Raw genomic sequence first — 22,275 nt, 5'->3', positions numbered from 1 at the left:
AAAATAAAATAGGAAAAGATATAGCATGCTAACACTAGTCAAAGAGATTTAGTGTGGCCATATTAAATTCCAACATAGATTTCAGATCAGAGAAAATCATGAAGAATTTACAGGTTTATTTCACATTGCTTAAAGGGGTCAATTGGTCAAGAAGACATAGCAATCCTACCCAATTATGCACCTAACAAGAGAGCTTCAAGATACATAAAATAAAAACTAATGTAACTTCAAGGACAAATAGACATATTACAATTACAGAGATTTGTGTGCCACATTCTCAATAACAGACAAAACAAATACACAGAAAATCAGCACAAATAAAACTACCATCCAACTTGACTTGCCTTTTACAGAATGCTCTGCCCATCAAAGACAGCATACACCTTCTTTGTATGTTCTTTTTTTTTTTTATCCTCACTCGAGGATATTTTTCCTTTTTTTTTTTTGTACAGATAGAGTGGGAGGGAGAGAGAGGAAGGGAAAGAGAGTGAGAAACATCAATGTGAAGGGACACATCGAGTGGCTGCCACCCGCACGACCAACCAGGGCCGGGGACAAACCGCAACCGAAGTACGTGCCCTTAGCGGGAACCGAACCCGGGTCTCTCCAGACCGCAGGCCGACGCTCTAACCGCTGAGCCAAACTGGCCAGGGCTCTTTGTATGTTCAAAGGGAACATCTACTATGACAAAATATGTTTGAACCAAGAAAGAATATTATGAACACCTTCATACCAATCAACTCATCAATTATATGAAAAAGAAAAATTCCTTGAAAGAAACAAAGCTCACACAAGAAACAGATAACCTGAATAACCTTATATCTACTAAAGAAATTTAACTGTAGTTAAAAACCTTCATACAAAAAAACTTCAGGGACAGATAGCTTCACTGGTGAATTCTACCAAATATTTGAGGAGAAAATAATACCAACTCGACACAAATTTTTCCAAGACACTGAAGTGGAAGGAATACTTCCCAACTCATTCTAAAAAACTAGTATTACTCTGATGCCAAAACCAGAAAAAGACAATACAAGAAAACTACAAATATTCACTGTGAACATCGAGGCAATCACTGTAAACAAAAATTTAGCAAAAAGAATCCAACGCTATATTAAAAGGATAATAAATGACCAAATGAGGTCTATTCCAGGAATGCAGCACTGGTTTACACTCAAAATCAATGTAATTCATCATATTAATAAATCAAAGAGCAAAACAGTATGATCATCTCCATACACACAAAATTTTTTTTACAAAACCCAACTACCATTCCAAAAAATTCTTATAAAAACTAAAAATAGAAAGGAATTTCCAAAGAGCATCAACAAAAAAACCCAAAATTAACCATCATACTTAACTGAAATACTGAATACTCATTTCCTAAAATTAGGAATAAGATAGGGACATCCAATCTCTACACTTCTATTCAATATCATACTGGGGTCCTAGTCAGTGTAATCAACAGATGAGAGGGAGGGCAGCAGAAAGACAGAGTGAGTGAGCATCCAGACTGGGAAAGGAAGAAGTAAAAACTGCCTTTGTTCACAGACCCACAGGCTCCTCTACGTAGGAAATATGATGGAATCTACCAAAAAAAAACCTTCTAAAACCAATAAAGTGAGTTTGGCAATACTGTAGGATACAAGATCATTTTACAAAATCAAATATATTTTTATGCACTAGTTACAAACACACTAAGTTAAATTACAGATTCGTCAAGACAAAGATTCCATTTCAATCTCAGGTGATTTCAAATACAACAATGTGCTAGTTCCTTTTAATACGTACTGAAACAACCTGCCAAACATCCAACTTAGAGTTGTATGAATCAGTTGCCATGCAACCCTGAGGTCTTAAACCAAGAAGAGTTTTAATCAGCAAAGTCTTCTTCTAGGTGAGAACAATGTCAGGCTTCTCAATTCCATCAAAAGAATTTTAATTATGTGATCTATAGTCCTAGTACCTGAAACATCAGAATCTTTTTTTCATTTAGCACATATATTTTCAAACATCTCAATCTTTAATTACACGTGCTATTTCCTATCTAAGAATCCATGACAAATTTAACTTTTTTTTTAAATCCTCACCCGAGGATATTTTTCCATCGACTGGATGCCTCTCGAAAGACCCCAACGAGGGCGGAGACTAACCGAAGCTGAGGTACGTGCCCTTGACCACAATCGAACCCTCGCCTCATTGGTCAGTGGGCAGATGCTCTAACCGCTGAGCCAAACCAGCCAGGGCAACAGATTAAACTTTTTAAACTCACCATATCTTTGTCTTTCAATTACATAGTTTGCACTCAAAGAGAGTTTAGACTACCTAGTTCTTCCTTAGAAAGCATTTTAGGGGGAAAGCCCAAAGCAACGACTCTCAAACTTTAGTGTGCTTCAGAATCACTTATGGGTCTCATTTCAAAACATATTGCTGAACCAAACCACCTGAATTTCTGATTCAGTAGTTCTGGGGTGGAACCAGACAATTCGCATTTCTAACAAGTTCCAATGTGATAATAAAGCTGTAAATTGGAGGACTACACTTACAATTGCTACACTAAAACAATGCTACTAAGATTGAGGTGCTCTAGAAGTTTTAAAGCAATGTGACAAAGTAATTTTGTCTGTTAAAACTGATGATTAAAAAGTAGTGGTCTTGCCCTGGCTGGTTTGGCTCAGCAGTTGGAGCATCAGCCTGTGGACCAGAGTCTCGGGCTTAATTCTGGTCAAGGGCACGTATCTTGTTTGTTTCTAAGGTGTATGCTGGTGTGGCTCAGTGGTTGAGCGTCAACCCATGCACCAAGAGGTTGCCAGTTCGATTCCCAGTTAGGACATATGCCCAGGTTGTGAGTCCAATCCCCAATGTGGAGCATGAAGGAAGTGGCCAATCAATGTGCTCTCTCACTGATGTTTCTATCTCTCTCTCCCTTTCATTTCCTCTCTCTCACTCTAAAAGAAAAAAAATTTTTTTTTCAATAAAGGAAAAAAAAAAAAAAACAGTGGCCCTGGCCGGTTTGCCTCAACGGTTAGAGCATTGGCCCATGAACCAGATTGTCCCGGGTTCAGTTCCCACTAAGGGCACATACCTTGGTGGTGGTTTGTCCCTGGCCCTGGTTGGGGTCTTGCGGGTGGCAACCAGATGATGTGTCTCTCTCCCATCAACATTTCTCTCTCTCCCTCCTGCTCTATCTGAAGATAAATGCGAAAAAATGTCCTCGGGTAAGGATTAAAACACACACACACACACACACACACAAACACAGTAAAACAGTGTCCTTCTATTTTCTACATCTTTTATTTATTTTTTCTAGTAATTCATTTTTATTATACTTCAGAAAAGTATTAGCAAACAATGAATTATTTTTTAAAACTGGTCTTTCACCATGAAATTTGAGAAACATTAGCCTAAAGAATATGGTATCCATCCTTTCCTTTAGTATTCTAAATACTGTTTTTGTAGGGAAAGTTACATTTATTTCATTAACTTTGCCTCCCAGACAGATACATCAGCGTTAGCTAAAAATCAATAAAACAGAAAGTTACTTTATTAAGCTTTCTATTTTCCTGAAAATTGTATTTAAAGACATTTATCAATTAAACAGGTAAGTGCCCATGTGCAATAAATTCCTTTTAGAATTTAATAACAGGGTCAAGATTTTTCTCTTCTGAAAAACAGCCGTGTTAAATTTTGAATAAATAAGAACTGAATCACCCATAGCTTCTCTTCCTTTCTTGACTGCCAGTGGGAATGTAAAAAAAAAAAAAAAAAAAAAATGTGGGTGAGGGGGTTTTAATAGCCTAAACAACTGATATTTTAAACAAAAATGTAAAAGTGAAAGCAATCAAATTTACAAATATTTTACCAAAACATTACTATATAATTCTAGAATATCTGACTTACATATCAACTTTTGGAGAACTCAATTTTAAGTTATATAACACTAAGTTGTTTCATTTGATTATGTAATAAATGCTTATTTTTAATCTAATCATTGGTTTTTTTGAAACCTTGTTTTAAAGTGGGAATTTCCTAATACTGATTAAGACCATGACCTTCAACATTAACACTAATTCAGGAATGTGACAGTGATATCAATGTTAACCTGATCTTAAAGATTCATGCAACAACTGAAATGAGCAGTAGTAGAGAAAATTTAAACAAAACACAAAATAAATCATTGATTTGGCTTTGTTTTGTTTTTTTTATCCTCACCCAAGGACATTTTTCCATTTTTGTTCAGATAGAGTGGGAAGGAGAGAGAGAGAAACATCGATGTGAAAGGGACACATCGAGTGGTTGCCACCCACACGACCCAACCAGGGCTGGGGATAAACCGCAACCAAGGTACGTGCCCTTAGCGGGAACCGAACCTGGGTCTCTCTGGACCGTAGGCCGATGCTCCAACCGCTGACCTGTGGACCAGAGAGTCCCAGGTTTGGTACATGCTAGGGGCATGTACCAAAAAAAAAAAAAGCATTATTTGATATTCACTTAATTTATTAATAACAAAGTCATTTCTGAAATTACTCTGCATTCCTTGAAAACTAAGAGTAGATAGATAACCCATTCAGAAAATTTCTAGATACCTATATATGAAAATAACCAAGAATTAGATCACTAGTTATGAAAAAAAGAAAGAACAACAAAAGGCTAGTAAATGGACTCATTCACCAGATGAATCATACAGAATTACACAAAAGGAAATGGGCATCTCTTACCCACAAAAGAATTGTGCCAGGCTAGATATCTAGATACTAGAGAAATGCTTGTGAAGTATTCCTTCTAAAACGACTGTATTTGAAACGGGCAATAGGCAAAAATTTACTGCCATAAAGTAAATCACTATGAAGCAATCATCTGAAGAAGGGCAAAACACTCAGAATTTATCAATATTATCTTGGAATTTGAAAAATGATACTGCATCTCCCTGCACCATTTGTGAATGTCACACAAACATGTCAAAGCCCTAAGGCATGTTAAAGCAAATAAGAATTAGAAAAAGAAGAGCAAGAACAACTGCTCTAAACAAGACCTTCTCAAATCCTACTGTGCATTTGAACTACCCAGGGATCTTCCTAATTTTTTTAATTGCACATTTTGATTCATTAGGTGTGAAATTCAGCAATTTTAAGGAACTTCCAGGTAATGCCAAATCCATACCAAACTTTGAGTGGCAAGGTTCTAAGCTATGGAAGCATCTCATAAAAGTTATCTTTATGGTATATAACCACTCTGAATAACAATCTGACAGTTTTTTTTTTTTTAAGTTCAACCTTTTTAAATATACATACCATATGATCAAACCATTTTACCCCCAGATATTTAACCAAAACAACTAAAAGTAGATGTACACACACAAATACTCACAGCAGCTTTATCTGTAATAGCCAAAAATCAATCAGCTGAGAAATGGATAAACTGTGGTATATCCACAAAATGCAATACTACTCAGCAACAAAGGGAATGTATTATTGATGCATGCTATCATATGTATGATCTCAAAACAATTATGCTAAGTGAAAGAAACCAGACCAAAAAAGAATATATACTGTGATTCCATTTACATAAAAATCTAAAATGCGCCTGGTCGATGTGGATCAGTGGATTTAGCGTCGTCCCATGGACTGAGAGGTCCGGCCTTGATCCCCAGTGGATGGTGTGCAGGAGCAGCCGATGGATGTTTCACTCTCACATCGATGTTTCTATCTCTCTCTCCCTTCCTCTCTCTAAAAAATCAATAAAAAATATTTAAAAATCTAAAAATGCAAACCACTAATCTACAGTGACAGAAAGCAAGACGGAATTTGCCTAAAGGTGAAGGGGCTTATAACAGGGCATGGAGGTAAGAGACATGTTCATTACCTTAACTGTGGTAATGGTTTCACAGGAGTATACAGATGTCAACATTTACCAAATTGTGCATATTAAGTATGTAGACTTTGTGTCAATTATACCTTTAGAAAGATAGCTTTCAAATACAAATTATAGCTCAAATAATGTCATTACTTAGAAGTAAATTCTAATTCTTTGAAAATCTCATGTAATACTGTGATATTGTGCTATATAACAAGAAATATAAATTTGGTCTTTGTCCCTTTTTCTGACCCAGAGCTCCTAAACACTTAGAATTTCCTGGGATAAGAGTGATAAAGATACCTTGATTTTCCTAACAAAGCCCTTTCAACTATACCAGAGTTATGTTAATGAAGTGGCTTTTGGAAAGCACCTAAGGTTGGGGGCTAGTTTCTGTAATTAGAAAGGTTGGAACTTTCAGTCCCACCCCCATTACCTTTAGGAAGGGGAGAGGGGCTGCAGATTGCAGATTACCAATGGCCAATGAATTAATCAATGTCTATGTAATGAAGCCTCCATAAAAAAACCAAAAGGAGTGGGTTCAGGGAGCTTCCAGTCTGGTGAACACAGGAGGTACTGGTAGAGAGGCAAGCTAAGGGAGACCACGGACACTCTGCGCCCCTTCTCCCCACCCCCGCCACCCCATTGCCCTATGCATTTCCTTCTATCTGGCTGTCCCTGAGTTGTATCTTTTTATAATAAACCAGTAATGTGGCAAGTAAAATGTTTCGCTGAGTTCTGTGAGCTACTTTAGCAAACTAATGAACCCAAGGAAGGGGGAATCACTGAAGCCTCCAATCTATAACTAGTTGGTCAAAGGCACAGGTGACAACCTGGACTTTTGATTGGCATCTGATGCTATCTCCAGATAGATAGTGTCAGAACTGAGCTGAATTGTAGGATAATCTGCTGGTGCCAGAGAACTGCTTGGTGTGTGTGTGCGTGGGGAGCATCGGATTAGATGTCAGAATCAGATATCCACAACAGTATGCCTATACTAAGAATGAGAGCCTCCGGAGGTGATGGTGAAAGGTGACTCCGAAGGCCCTTTAGGATCTTTCTTAATTCCAACTAACCACTGAAAACATATACTATACAGTAGGTAAGAAAACCAGTGGTGATCCAGTGATAGAAATAATAGAAAACAATAAAGTCACAGGATATAAAATTTACACATTTTGACCATTCACGAGTTACTCGTGTTTTCCTGCCCAAACATTGCAGACTGCGCCATGAGGTAACTCCGGTTTGCACTTGCATTAGCTATTTCCGTTTTTGAACCTCAGGGTAATATAAGATTATTGTATTTGTGAATCTTCGCCCTGAGGGTCGAAGTCTGAAAAACAGCACACCATTCTATATTCTTGAAGTAGCTAGGGAATGGATATCTGCTGGTTCAAATGAGTGCAGCTCGGAACCTAACGTGCAGTTTGCCCCAAAACGTGTGGTCCCTGGCGTATGTCTTAGAGATTTCTATGCGGTACGCAATGTGTTAACATAGAAATTTATAGCTTTTTAAAATACAAGCAATAACAAGTTATAAGGTATAATGAAAGAGGAGATGACATTTACAATAGCCACCAAACAGGTAGAATTCCAAAGAATATGCTTAACCAAAAATGCACTAAACCAGTAAGAAAACCGCTCTGGAGAGATATATAAGTACACTTCAAAAAATGAAGAGGTAAACTACGTTCTTGGATAGGAAAAGTCAACATCACAAGGATGTCAATTCTCCATAAGCTAATTTATAAAGGTATGGTGAATCCTAATAAAAACACTAACTTCTTTTCTGGAGTTAGACAAAATAATTATAAAGTTCATATGAAAAATAAACAAGAAACTACAGTAAGAAAAACTCTGAAAACGAAAAGCAGTAAGAATGGGAGAAGTGACTACCTCTACCAGATATATTTTAGAAAGATAAAATAATGAAATGATTAATGATTAAACCAGTAATTTTTGTGCACAATGAAACAAATATAAAGTTAAGAAATAAGCACAAATGCCTAAGAAAATTAAAATATGATAAAAGTGGCATTTTAACCAGAGAGAAAAAATATTGTTTTAAAATGGCGTTTGAACCACTGAATATCCATTTGAATGAAAAAATTGGATCTACAGAGTAGAGCACACTAGAAAAAATCACAAGTTCCAGAAGAAAATCTGCAGTAATTAAGGACCAAAGAAAAGGGAGAAAAACGTCTTAACTCTAATTTAAAAACCAGAAGCATTTTCTAAGAACTGAAAACTTTCTACTTTGTCCTTTTAATGTTCTGTTTAGTGTCATGTTTTTTTCCTTCTTTAATGATTTCACTGTTACACTCCCCTCCCCAGCACCCCCAACTATAGTGCTGAGGTGCTCTTTAATGTTGTTCCTAAGTGCAAGAAGGCTGTGAAAATATGTTGTGTTAGACAAGCTTGATTCAGGCATGAGTTATAGTGCTGGTGGCTCTAAAGTCAATGTTAATGAATCGACAATATGTAGTATATAAAGTGTCTTTAAACAGAAACATATATAAAATGAGGGTTAGGTATATACATTGACTGGTTGATAAAAACACACTGAGACCAGAGGCTCACAGGAACCTAACCCTGTATTTCCTCTAGGAGCAATGTTTTAGTCATTCATTGTTCATGGCAATTCTACAGAGCGCAACTACTGCAAAAAATGAAAGTCCACTGTATTATTTGTGTGTGTGTATGTCAAGGTGTACTTCATTTTGGTTACACACACACACACACACACACACACCAATGTCACAGCCCAAAAAGTTTGAAAGCCAATGACTTAGAGCACAAGAAGAAACTCTGAAAGGAGTGGTAAAATGGAAAGGCAGAAAGGGATCATGGGTACACATGCTAATCACTTTTTTCTACCCAGAGTCAGAGTCAGCCATATACTGTGATTTGGTTGGTAAATCTAGGGTAAAACCTACACATGTACTTTAGGAAAGCATCCAGATATTCTGATGGGTGGCCTAGATAAGAACCACTATTCTTGCCTGGCCAGTGTGGCTCAGTGGATTGAGAGTAGTCCCATGGTCTGAGAGGTCCCGGTTTGATTCCTGGTCAGGGCACATGTCCAGGTTTCAGGCTCAATAGGGAGCATGCAGGAGGCAGCCAATTGATGTGTCTCTTTCCCATTAATGTTTCTCTCTCTCTCCCTTACTCTCTTAAAAAAAAAAAAAAATCAATAAAAATATATTAACAACAAAAGAACCACTATTCTCCCTCCTAAACTGTTGGTTCTCAAAGTGGGACTGCTGGACAAGCAACATGGGATCACCTGGGAACTTGTTACAAGTGCAAAATCCTGGGCCCTATCCCAGACCTACTGAATCCTACACTCTGGGAATGGTGATCAGTGATAAGTGTTTTAACAAGCCTTCCAGGTGATTCTGATGCACAAGTTTGAGAATCGCTGACCTAAATCATTTGTATTTCTTTTAAATATTTTGAAAGCCCTGATGAATTCTGCTAAGATGGTTGAGGCTATTTCAAATAAAACAGAAGGGTAACTGCTACTATTACCCTACTGAAGCACCTACAATGTATAGACAAGCTTCTCTTAGGTAGTTTCTTTCTTTTTCTTTTCTTCTTTCTTTCTTTCTCTTTATTGATTTTAGAGAGAAAGGGAGAGGAAGAGAGAAACATCGATGAGAGAGAACATTCATTAGCTGCCTCTAGCATGTCCCCGTCCACTGGTGATTTGGCCCACAACCTGTGCATGTGCCCTGACAGGGAATTGAACCGGTGACCTCTTGGTGCATGGGTCGACGCTCAACCACTGAGCCACGCCTGGCTTAAGTAGTTTCTTTATAGAGAGTGACCCCTGTGCTTTAAACCGTAATAAGTAAAATCTGCACATTATTGCCTAATAATCAAGTAACACGGTTTCTTTAGGCCATCCCCCAAAACACAGATTCTTTTCCTTGGAACTCTTTATCAGGCACTGTCCTTAACATTAGTATGCCTGTCATAAAAGGTGAATCTACACTAGACCACACACACAAAAAATCTTTCAACCCTCTGACAATTATCCTGGGTATCACACACTACCCAATATGAAAAATAATGACACTGCCTATTAAAAACAACAACAGCCCTGGCTGGTTTGGTTCAGCGGTTAGAGCGTAGGCCTATGGACCAAAGATTCCCGGGTTCGATTCCGGCCAAGGGCACGTACCTCGGTTGTGGTTAGTCCCTGGCCCCAACTGGGGCCGTGCGGGTGGCAACTATTATATGTGTCTGCCTCTTTCACATGGATGTTTCTCTCTCTCTCTCTCTCTCTCCCTCCCTCCCTCCCTCCCACTCTGTCTGAAGATAAATGTAAAAATATCCTTGGGTAAGAATTAAAAATAACACACAACACCACTTATGGCATTCTGGCATATGGACATAATTTTAAAACTAATTTGTAAAAATTAATACAATAGCACATTATACTCAATTCAATTACCTATTATATGAATTCATATATACTCTTGTTCAAATCATGACCCTTGTGTCACAAATTTCTACGATATCATTTTTATCTTCCACCTAACACATTAAACCTCATACGGAGTTATCTGTGTAGAAGTCTTTTCTATGGGACTGTAAGCTGCTTGAAGACAGGAACCACATTTTACCTTTTTCCATGTCTAAAGTACATAGCAGGTATTGTTCATTCCGTCAGCAAATATTCAGTAAGCAACTACCATATCTCATTCACTGTACCAGGCAGATACAAAAAAAGTACAGTCTCTGTATTCACAGAGCTATTTACTGAATGAATGAGCATCATAAACACTACACTGAAAAGTTGAGAAAGTACTCTGTATGAAAGATCCAGTATACAAATGTGATACATACTCTTCTGATCCAAGTTGCTATTTAAGGTCATATATAACTGTCAAAGAAAATAGAGACAAGTAACTTAATCAATAGTTAATCTGACTTTAATGTTTTATTTATAGAAAAATAATTAAAAGTCTATGCACAATACAAGGCTTACTGACAACTAAATTCCCACACGGGAATAACAGGTTAAGGTTTGATATTCAAACTCCAAACAATTCACCAGAAAGCTACAATTTGCCAATTCTCAATTCCTCAGAGATTTTAAAGGGTAGAAATTTAAAATCAAAATTACCTGACTTTATAACTATAAGGTCATGTATCACTCACTTATAAAATGAATACAACAAGAGAAATATTTGCGTACTTCACCAAGTAAAAAGCAAGTGTTTAAAAATTGTCTAGGACAGCCCAAGTGTCCATCAATAGATGAGTGGATAAAAAAATTGTGGTACATATATGCAATGGAATACTATGCAGCTGTAAGCAAGAAAGATCTCTTATCCTTTGAGACAACATGGAGGGACCTCGAGAGTATTATGCTAAGCGAAATAAGCCAATCAGAGAAAGAGAAATACCACATGATCTCACTTAGTTGTGGAATATAATGAACAAGGTGGGCTGATGAACTAAACAGACCCAGAGACACAGAAAGGAGTACGGTTCAGACTGACAAACCTCAGGGTAGGGGGGCAGGGTGATGGAGGAGATGAACCAAAGAACTTATATTCATGTATGTATAACCAATGGACATAGACGACAATGCAGGGAGTTTGGGGGGACAGGATGGGGAGAATGAGGGCAGGTGCCAGGGGGAAAAAAGGAGAAACATCTTTAACAAAAATAAATTAATAAAAAATAAAAATAAATAAGCAGCTGCAAAAAAAAAGTTGTCAAGGATATGCATACACACACACACACACACACACACACACACACATTAACAATAGCTGCCTCTGTAGACAGTCTGGAGAAGAAAGGGAAGAAAGGACAATTACTTCTTATGTATATCATTTTGTTATTAAAATTTTCTATTTAAATCATGTGGAACTATTATTTTTCAATTTAAAAAAGCTACAAATGTTGAAATATCAGGGGGACCACTTTGCAAAGTATATGATTATCTAATCACTATGCTGTACACCTGAAATTAATACAAAAATAATACTGAATGTAAACTGTAATTGAAAAAGAAAGTAAGGCTAGAAAATGTCTTAGACATGAAAATAACATATTGTCTATAGCAGCATCTTTTCTTATAATGGGAATAAAATCTGTGGCCTGACTACATATTAGGGACAAAAATGACACAGAAAAAGATTGTCATTTGGGCCATGGAAATTCTTCTGAGGGTTTCTGAACAACAGGTCATAGATTCCTCAAACATTCACTGAAAGACCTGAGGGATCTATGAACTTGGGTAAGAAAATAATCCTTTCACTAATTTCTAACATATTTATCATTTCATTAATTATTAATGTAGATAGCAGATCACAGTAGTACTAGTAATACTTCTGACTAGCAATATAACAGAAATAATAGATCTTTTAATTGTCACATTACAGTGATTGCACTTGTCAAAATATCATTTATACTCATCACTACTTCAAATTTAAGATAATTAGACCCAACTCTATATCCAGTTATTAATGTGTTAAATACGTAAATTAAAAACAGCTTTAACACTGATAACTACATTTCAATATAATTTGTTTATCTGACTTTATTTTAGGCATTTGGAGGAGTTTCACCAGACAGCCAAAGGAGTCTAAGTCACAAAACAGGTTAAGAAGCCTTGGATAATGGTTTTCAAATCAAGTGCAATAGCCCCCCATCTGGAAACTGAAGGAGGAAACATTTTTGGGCTATTCCTACTGTTATGGTACCAGAAATTAATGGGCAGGAGATTGATTAATAAACTTCCTGATATGCCAGCCTTAAACAACCAAATACGTACAAACAAGGTCAAAAACGTCCCAGTTGAGAACCATCTCAAGAATCAAATAAATGGCAACATTATCTTCTTCAGTACCATGCTTTCCAAAGTTTCCAAACTTAAGGGTTCATCCCAGAGTTCACAAATACATTAGAATGTCTCTCTTCACTTGTTTCTCTAGTGTATACCACCCACTGAACAGATTTTTATCACTAAAACCTATTTTCCCCCAATGACCAACTGATCAGTCTAATCTAAAAAAAAAAAAAAAACACCTCTAAAAAACAAATACAATATTTAAGTATAAATTATTCAAGACTCAATTATTAGTCTGAAGATTAGCTGAAGATTTAGTTCTTAGTTCTCTGGCTTTAATTTTCAAAGTCTTTAATTTTTTAAGTCAATCTGATGTTAACAGCTTTGCCAGAAACAAAGATGGAAGGAGGAAAATAAAGTATCAATTTGCTAATGTCCGACAGATGTAAAAAAATATTTAAATGACAGGGAAAAAAAAAGTGAAACTATGCCACAGAATAATGTATGGAGACACTCTGTATATTTTACTCTTCCATATTCCTTCATATTATTCTTTATAACTAAAAATTATCTGTAATAAAAAAATAGCAATTGCCTTTACAAAGTACTAACTTAACTCTTTAAAAAATCAATTTTTAAAGTTACCTTTTGAGATATTTTTCATTAAACAGACAAAGAAATGTTTAATGAGATAAAGTAATGTATCTTGCCCAGAGGGAAAGTGACAGGGGCCAAGTTTGGAACCTAAGACACAATTTAGAAGTTTCAATAACTTCTTTAAATTTATAGTACCAACTAACGGTTTCCTGCTGACTCTCCAACCAACATTATGTCCTTTGCCCACCAAAAACAGGAGGGTTGCAGTAAGAAAGCTGGAGGTAAAGATATAAGGATATGGGCTAAAGAGCAAGCAGACAGGCTGAATCTTCCACTCTGCATTCCTCAAACTGCACAGTAATACTAGCTGACAAGAAAAAAGAAACCTAAAAGCAGATATATGGAAATGGTGCTAAAAAGAATCTGGAAGTGACTGCCATCTTCTAGTATAAATCCCACAAGAAACAGTCCTACATGATGGAGTAGGCAAATCTGAAGTTCTGTTCCATTTAAGTGTAGACAAGGCAAAAAAAAGAATCAAGGATCAGTTGTAAGGTAAGATCATGATAATCATGATAGACCTACTAACTGCGTTGGTCTCCTTCATGGCTTATTTCTACCTATAATCCTTTCTTCCTCAGGCAGCTCCCTAAGCATCCATTACTATTTTTCTACCTCAATTTTACTTAAAATGAAATAAAGATGCAGTGCTGTATTTTCAGTAATACAATCAAATCCCAGTGGCCATACCTATACTACAAACTTTCTATTACTTAAGTGCCTGGGTAGGTATCTAGCCTGCGCTAAATAAAACAAAGACATGATACCTTTCTTAAAGCATTTGGTTTAGTTGGGAAAATAAATGTCTTTTCTCTCACTTGTGTTCTCACTCTCATACATATATCCATATCCACACTTAGAGATATACATACACACACAAACACACATATGAGATATTAGAAAATTAGAATAAACTCGTGTTAGGAGCTCAAAGTATGCCAAAATTCAGAATGTTTACAGCAACAAATAAGAATAATAAAGATAGTAAAAGAAAATTTCATGAAAGCAAGAGAACTGATCATATCCAAAGTATACAAAATGGACTGTCCTACCGATCTTTAGGAAAAACTAGTGAGACTGTGGATAAATGTAACCAATCCTCATGAAAAAAGAACTCTTAAACCAAATTGGCAGCATTTGCAATAGTGTTAGAGTTAAACCTCTTCCTAATATCTAGTCTCTCATTTGTTAGTTCTGAGTGAACATGATGATTCATAGACACAGTAATTTTTAAATCAAAGGTATTTTAAAGGTCACTCAGTCCAATTCTGTTTCACAAATGAGGAAACTAAGAGCCAAAAAGGTTAAATAACTTTCTTGGGTCACACAAAATTCATCCTTTACTACTTCAAAAATTAGTAAATGTGAAGAATTTGCTTTCTTTAAAAGGATTCTGGAGACTTCTTTCATAGTCCTTAGTTCAAATTTCATTAAAAAAAGCTATACACACAAAATATTCTAATCTCATTAAACCACCTTACAAATTGAAGGTTTGTAAAAACACAACAAGTATACAAATTCACATTGGGTCAAACCATGGATTTAAATAATTTAACTCCACAACTTTTTATTATGATATCATATACCTACCAGAAGATCTCTCAGGGAAGCTGCCTGGCTAAAGCCCCATTCTCAGTAGGGTAGCCCTTAATAGCACATGTATACTAACTTCCCCTGTTCCTTGACTAGTAGACTTAGAGGCAGACAGATACCTGATGCAAGCCAAACCAATAACACCCTCTATCTCAGGAATCTGGAATTTTGAACTGAAAGAAATATAACAATGATAATAGCTAATATTCATTTAATGCTTACTGCATGCCACAAATTGTCCCAAGCACACTACAGTTCATACTCCAACAACCCATTAGATTTTATAAATGAAATTAACCTGCCTGAGGACTCACACCCATACATAACCTATACTACTTTTCAAAAGATTGGGAATTGTTACAGTGACATCAATGTCACTTGCTCACGGGCCCATGGCTGCCCTGGTTCTTGGCCTTCCCAAACCTTGACTCTTCCATCTTTCCTTGGTATCTATGAGACAACCTCCAGCAATGCTAAAGAAACCAGATTTGGTTTCTGTTACTTGAAACCAACCTATAGATCGCACCTGTCAAATATTTTTAGGCCTCATTTTTAGAGAACTGATACAGATTAAATCTAAACTCCTGCCAGAAATAGATCATTCCTTTGAATTTTTAAAAAAGAAATGTGTTTACAAAAGGCATTCACCACAAAGTTTCTTTCATAATATTCCCTGAGGCAAAACTTAGTAACTCCTCTGTGCCTATGAGATAATAAGTGATAGAACAGTAGAGATGTAATGAACCTTAGATATCATCTACTTCTCAATATACTCATTCCACAGATGAAGCAGTACAACAGTGAAGGTAAGAACCCTGGAGTCAAAGACCTACAGAGTATGGGTTCAGATACTACCTATACCATGTTTTAGTTTTAGGTAGGGGTGCCCTTGGGCAAAATACTTAATTTCTAAAGCCTTGGGTTCTTCCGGAAAAGAGATAACAGCACCTACCCACCCTAGAGTTATAAGCCCTAAACCATCTACTGAGTTTAATAAAGTGCCTGGCACATGCTCAACACACTCACTAACACACCAATAAATGATAGCTGAGATGGTAGTGATCAACAACCTGAGGCTCAGAGAAAGTAGGCAACTTTCCCAGATCATATGGCCACTTAACAACAGAACTAAAACAGGAGACAGATTTCACACTTGCACCTCAATTCTCTTTCTTCTACACCATCCTACAAACTGCTGGGCCTAACATTCAAAACTATGTATAATTTGGTATAATTCTACCCTTTTTCAACCTAGTCCCCCCTCCAACAATTTTATTCATTCAATCACCAAACATTTACTGAGTGCCTCCTAGGTTCTAAACAGTATCTAGTGCTGAAGATATAGCAGGAAACAAAGGAAGAGGAAGAAGTAAAAGTCATCTGTAAGTCAAAAAGGGGGGGGGGGGACCTAAGAGAATGGCATGCTCAGAAATGACAGACTGCAACACTCCTTTAAGTTTCTATCAGTAGGTGAAGGACAGATTAAAAAACATAACATGCAAGAAGAGCCCTGGCCAGGTGGTTCAGTTGGTTGGAGCATTGTTCTGTGAATCATGGGGTTGCAGGTTCCAGTCCTGGTCTGGGCACATACCCAGATTGCAGGTTCGATCCCCAGTTTAGGGCTCTTGTGGAAGGCAACCAACTGATGTTCCTCTCTCACATTCATGTTTCTCTCTCTAAAATCAATGAACATATTCCTCAGGTGAGGATAAAAAAACAGAACAAAAAAACACTTTTAACATGCAAGAATCATCTGTTAGTCTATGTAACTAACATCCATAGAACCAGTTTTAAATATTTCTACACTAAATATTTGCTTCAACATACACCATACTACCAAACCTGAAAACCCAAATTGTTAAATCCCTCTCCAAGGAGTCTTCTCTGTACATTCCAGCAATGTTTTTCTCTTACTCCTCTTAACTACAGACATTTAACTTTTTCTAATGTTCTTTTAATGTCTGTCAGGCTGACTTAACCTGGTAGTTTTTGCTAACTTTCCAGATACGTTTTAATGTCAATGATTCATTTTAGTTCCCTGAAATCAAGATCTGTATCATAGTCTTCTTTTAATCCTAAAACACTTCAGCACACAGCCTTACACACATTGATATATACAGAACCCTTTAAATACTTTCCCAATATCTTATTTAGGGAACACGTAGAACTTACATAATGCCTGGTTAGTATTCGCTTTTGGGGGGAAAAAACAAAACAATGTTAGCTTACAAAATTGCATTTTATACCCTCTCAGAATCCTCCTATTATTAAACATGAAATATATTAGTGCCAAAAATAATTTTAAATGGTTGAAAGATAGAATATATTTCTACTCTTATCATTTAAAATATCACTTAAAATATTAAGATAATGATAAAAATTAGTCAACTAACATATGAGGAGAGAAGTGGCAATTTAAATCAATCATGATCTTTTTCTTTAAAAATAAATGGAATCACATGCTTCATGGAGATTTTGGTTCATTCCAGTATGAAGAGACCTCCTTACACAAATATACATACACCTATGAGAGAGATAATTAACATAAGATAAAAACACATTTGTCATAATTCTTCAAACTCCATGCTTTAAATGGGTACATTTTATTGTACATAAATTATACCTCAAGTTGATTTTAAAATGGATTAAAAATTTTTTAAAATAATGTCAAGTTCTTGGCACAGTATCTGGTGCCAAATGATAGATATGTTAAAAACAACAACTACCACTATACAAACTCATGGGGAGATGTCAGAACCACTGATTACCTGATCTTTCTGGTTGTTTCAACTCTAAATAAACATAAGTTTACAGTATTTGACCTAGACCAAGTGCAATGAGGAGCATTACAGAGACCAAGTTACAGAAAGATGACAACTGGCAAATCTTAGCAAAAGACAGTGAGAACAAGAAAAGTAAAAGATGCCTAAGAAAAGAGAAAGCTAAGAGAATTCTATGGTTAGTAATAGTAGAGTGCTATCAACACCAAAGAACACTTAAGATTTATTGCAGCTATTATTTACAATAGCCCCGATAAGGAAGCAACATAGGTGTCCACCAACAAATTAAAAAAAAAAAGTGCTACACATATACACAATGGAATATTATTTGGCCAAAAAAACGAAATTTGCAACAACATGGATAGACTCTTAGAGGGCATTATACTAAGTAAAATAAGTCAGACAGAGAAAGACAACTGCCATATCATTTCACTTAAATATTGAATCTAAAAAATGAACAAGCAAAACAGAAACAGACTAATAGATACAGAGAACAAACTGATGGTTGCCAGAGGGGCAGGGGTTAGGGGACCGAACAGAAAAGATGAAGGGAATTAAGTACAAATTAGCAGTTACAAAAGAGTCATGGGGATGGAAAGTACAGCACAGGGAATATGGTCAGTAACAATGTAATAATTATATGGTGTCAGGTGGACTAGACTTTTGGGGGGCGGGGATCACTTAGTAAGTTATACAGATGTCTAACCTCTTTGCTGTACATATATAGATAGCTAACCACGATGCTGAAACTAATATAATATTGAATGCTAAGTGTAACTAAAAAAATTTTCAATGATTAAAAAATACATTAAATTATTTTTAAAAAAGGAAACACCTTATCTAGTTATTATCAAAATGTAACTCAAAATTAAGTCAATGACTATATAAAGTTTAATTTGATAGTTACACAGGCACAGTCCTTAATTTTATTGGGGTGGGGTGGGGGCATGTCCATGAAGGCTTTAAAGTGAAGTCAAAGGATTCTGCCAACCAATCAGAAAAGGGCTCATGGTCATATTGTGGACAATTTAGAAATGTCAAGCAATAATTATAAATCCATAAACCCAGGTTTCTCTCTCTCTCTCTTTTTTTTTTTTTACAAGTCTATGTGACTTAAAACTATGAAGGTGACTAATTAGAAACATGGTGACAACTGAAGTTTAATAGAGATACAACTCAAATAAAATAAAACATTTGTGCAATTTATATTTTACTGCTACTTAGAATTGCTTATCAGAGCAGAACATTTCTTAATGAACAAATTCTGCATATAAGACCAGAAGAACTGAATTGGCTGTCACTCACGAAAGCACAAGTCTTCTGACTTATATGTTAATTTTTTATAAAGAAAAAGAAAAAACTAGTACCCCATTTAGACAGTCTGAGAAACAAAAGACTTTAGGCTATATATAAATCTTAAGAGTTAGGGTTTGTTTAATTTTAAGAACCTCCACTTATAACATTAAAGAGGCAGAAAGGACAGGTCAGAGACAGAAGTCCTAGGTTACAACTCAATAGTTTTATCAGAATTTGGATTTTTTCTTTCCTAAAATTGGATAAATGAAGCAGACTTCTGAAAATAATCCAACTTTAACACTGATGTACAAAATTGTGATGGGGTTAAACATTTATTTTTAGTATATCATTAAAAATAACTAAATTGAAAGTTTTCTTCCTAAATTCAGATAAAATACCAAGACATATGTGGAAAACTAAGGATCTAAAGCAGTAACTAAATACAATGCTGATCACTGTTTACAAAAAGTAACATATCTTCCAGGGGCTGTTCATTCTAGTACAAGTTTTTGATTCAAGTTTCCCAAACCAAAATAATAGGATCAAAGTAGTTGCATACAATACAGGATGGGGCAAAAGTAGGTTTACAGTTGTGAGTTCGTGAAACACGTATATCCTTATATTATTTATTAATTATTGTATTATTTTCCATACAAACAACTGTAAACCTACTTTTGCCCCACCCTGTATTGATACTTTTAGACTCATAAACCACCTTTCTTTGGGGGTCAAAACCCATAAAATAACATTAACAGAAATTTAACTTTGTGGAATCCAAAGTTGTGTGGTTAAAGTTCAATTCAATTAATTCTTGTATATACTATCACGTTCTTATTTTAATTATCTTTCCCAGGGAATACTAAGTTAGAAATAAATCTTATTCAAAAAACAAAAACAAAAAGAATCTTTACACATGACTTAATTCTAAATTTCCGGCATAAATATTGGGTGTTCATCTTATTTACTTAAAAAGAAGTTGAATGTTCGTTCTGATAATGCAGCCATATTCATTTTCTACTGAAAGTGCAAAACTTTCAAGTAATCAAACACCAAAGAGAAATGTGATTAAATCACAGCAGAAAGTAGTAATAACAGGGTAACATAATGAGGTCAGAACTCGAGCAGCCAATCAAAGGCATAAAAGCATTTCCTGTAATATTAATAGTCAAAAGAGGAAAACCAATCACAGAAACCTTGCGCCTTCTTTTGACAGTCACAGAAGCAAGAGAACCAATCCACGAACACCCGGGGTTGACAATAAGGCGGGACTCCAGGTTCATTGAAGAAATTCTTGAGGGTGCAGTTACTATAAACTTCGCATGCAAGTAACACCACTCCAGAGTCATAAACACTGTCAAACCAGATGAAATTCAACCGTGTGCAAAATTTAACCCATCAGGGAGAAAAAACAACATTTTTGCCAAAATGTGCTGTATTACTGAAAAGGCAACTGTCAATTTAGATGCACTAGGTCTTTAACTCCTAAAAGACTGCCCTCCGACAATACTTGGGGAGGCGGAAAGGGGACAGCACACCGCCAGCAGGTCGTTGCTGAACATCCCCGAGACCTTTCAAAAAGCTGCGCACTCAGTGGGCAGGCACAGCTGTCCCACTCGGAGACACTAAGCTAGCAGGTCCGCGGCTCTCTAACGCTACAACTCGATGGGTAGTCGTGGCCTCCGCCCTCTCCCGTCGCAGTGCCACCCCGCCTCATCCCGCTGCACACCACGGGCCAGGGAACGAGGATTACCTTGCTAGGAGGAAGATGTTTGTTTTGAAAGCACTTTACTTTCCATAAGACATTTCAAAGATAACCCAATGCAAAACTAAATTTAAAAGTGAAAAACGAAGATTTCCCAGCCAAAGGGTCCCTCGCCCATTAGTTAACCTGGCGTCGCGGGTGGGGAAAAAAAGGTAAACAGAGGCCCTACGCCAAGTACGGCCATAACATTCCCTGCGCCATTCCGGGCCGCCGCTTACGGCAAGGCCCCCTTACGGCAGCGTAAGCGGCGCAGCGAGCTAATCACAACACTGGGACGCAACAACATGGCGGCTGCGGGCGGGCGCTGCGCCGGCCGAGAGGTTTACGCTACTCCGCCGGCGTAGGGTCTCATGCGTTGGAGCAGCAGCGGCGCCCTCCAGCGAGCGTAAAGCGCGCTGTGAATGGCGAGGCCCGACTGACAAAGGGGAGGGGGGAGGAGAGAAGGGGGGGTAATAAACACTCGAGTCCCTACCGATTCCTCCTCCTTCTCCATCCCGGTGGGCATCTGGGGCACGGCCCGGTTGATGGAGACGCAGTCGTTGAGATCAGGCATGTCCTTGCCGCGGTAGATAGGCAGCGGTTTGGCGGCGTCCAGCGCCCGCGCTCGGAAGGAGAGTTTACTCATTGTCTCCCCGCCTTACAGGAACAGCCCGGGCGGCGGCGGCGGCGGGGCGGGTGGGGAGGGGGGGAGGACTCCCGCCGCCTCCTCCACCTCCTTCCTCAGTGCAGCGCGGCCGGCCCGCTCCTCCTCCTCCTCCTCCCTGCCCCCGGCCACAGCATGGGCGCCCACCCGCCCGAAAACAGCCCCCTGCCGCCCGCGGCCGCTTCCACACACTAGATCCGCCGCTCGCCCGCCCGATCCGCTCCCTGCGCCATGGCCAACATGGCGGACATTACCACAGCGGCGGCGAGCGATCCCGGCAGCCCGCGCGAGAGCGCGCCCCCGCCGCGGGAACGCGCCTCGCCCTTTCCCTCCCTCCCTCCTTCCTCTCCCTTCCCCTCCCTCGCCTGCCCACCCACTCTCTCCGCGGCTCGGCCGGCCCGCGGGAGCGTGCTCAGCCTCGGGCGCCGAGGGGAGAGGGCGGCGGCGGCCCTCCGCTCGGCTCTCGGCTCGGCGACCCGCGCTCTCGCCGTGTGGCAGGTGCCAGGTGCGCAAGTTACCCCGCGCCCCCGAGCGTGCGCTTCTGCGGCCGCGGCCCCGACACCCCGCTCCTCGGGCGCCCGGGGGAAGGCGGCGGGCAAAACAGCCGCGCCGAAAGTCGCGAGCGTGCAGAAGTCTGCGAGCGGGAAAGGAAGGTGACAACCCCGGCTGTCACAGCCACCGCCCAGCCTGTACTTATAAAGCGCTTATCTCCAAGGCGCCCCGAGCGCCGGCTAATTTGCATCGTCCAATTCGCACATCCGCGGGAGGAGTGAAAGGTCCTCCCTGGCTGCCCCGCCGGGTCTCGCCGCCGCAGGAACGCACACGCAGTCCCTGCCTTCTCCCCGCATCCTCTCTCCAGTGTCTGCCCCAACGACTT

At 38.3% G+C, this 22,275-nt stretch overlaps 1 protein-coding gene across 3 annotated transcripts in view; it reads right to left on the bottom strand.

Annotated features, from left to right (window-relative positions):
- Positions 1-21,653, bottom strand: part of EPC2 (enhancer of polycomb homolog 2) — a 114,977-nt gene extending 93,324 nt beyond the window's left edge. Inside the window, exon 1 of one of the 3 annotated variants that reach the window (XM_036254978.1) lies at positions 21,228-21,653. In XM_036254978.1, coding sequence (XP_036110871.1) covers positions 21,228-21,380 — 153 coding nt within the window. In that variant the 5' untranslated portion in view covers positions 21,381-21,653. Of the gene's footprint in view, positions 1-17,089; positions 17,105-17,310; positions 17,385-21,227 lie in introns of those variants that run through there. The other 2 variants (XM_036254984.1, XM_036254986.1) reach the window with 2 other exon arrangements.
- Between the last annotated feature and the right edge of the window lie 622 nt (positions 21,654-22,275).

This window comes from Molossus molossus, unplaced genomic scaffold, assembly GCF_014108415.1.
Source record: "Molossus molossus isolate mMolMol1 unplaced genomic scaffold, mMolMol1.p scaffold_m16_p_11, whole genome shotgun sequence".
NCBI lineage: Eukaryota > Metazoa > Chordata > Mammalia > Chiroptera > Molossidae > Molossus > Molossus molossus.
The sequence above is the reverse complement of the archived record's forward strand: the minus strand, read 5'-3'. Positions and strand labels throughout refer to the sequence as shown.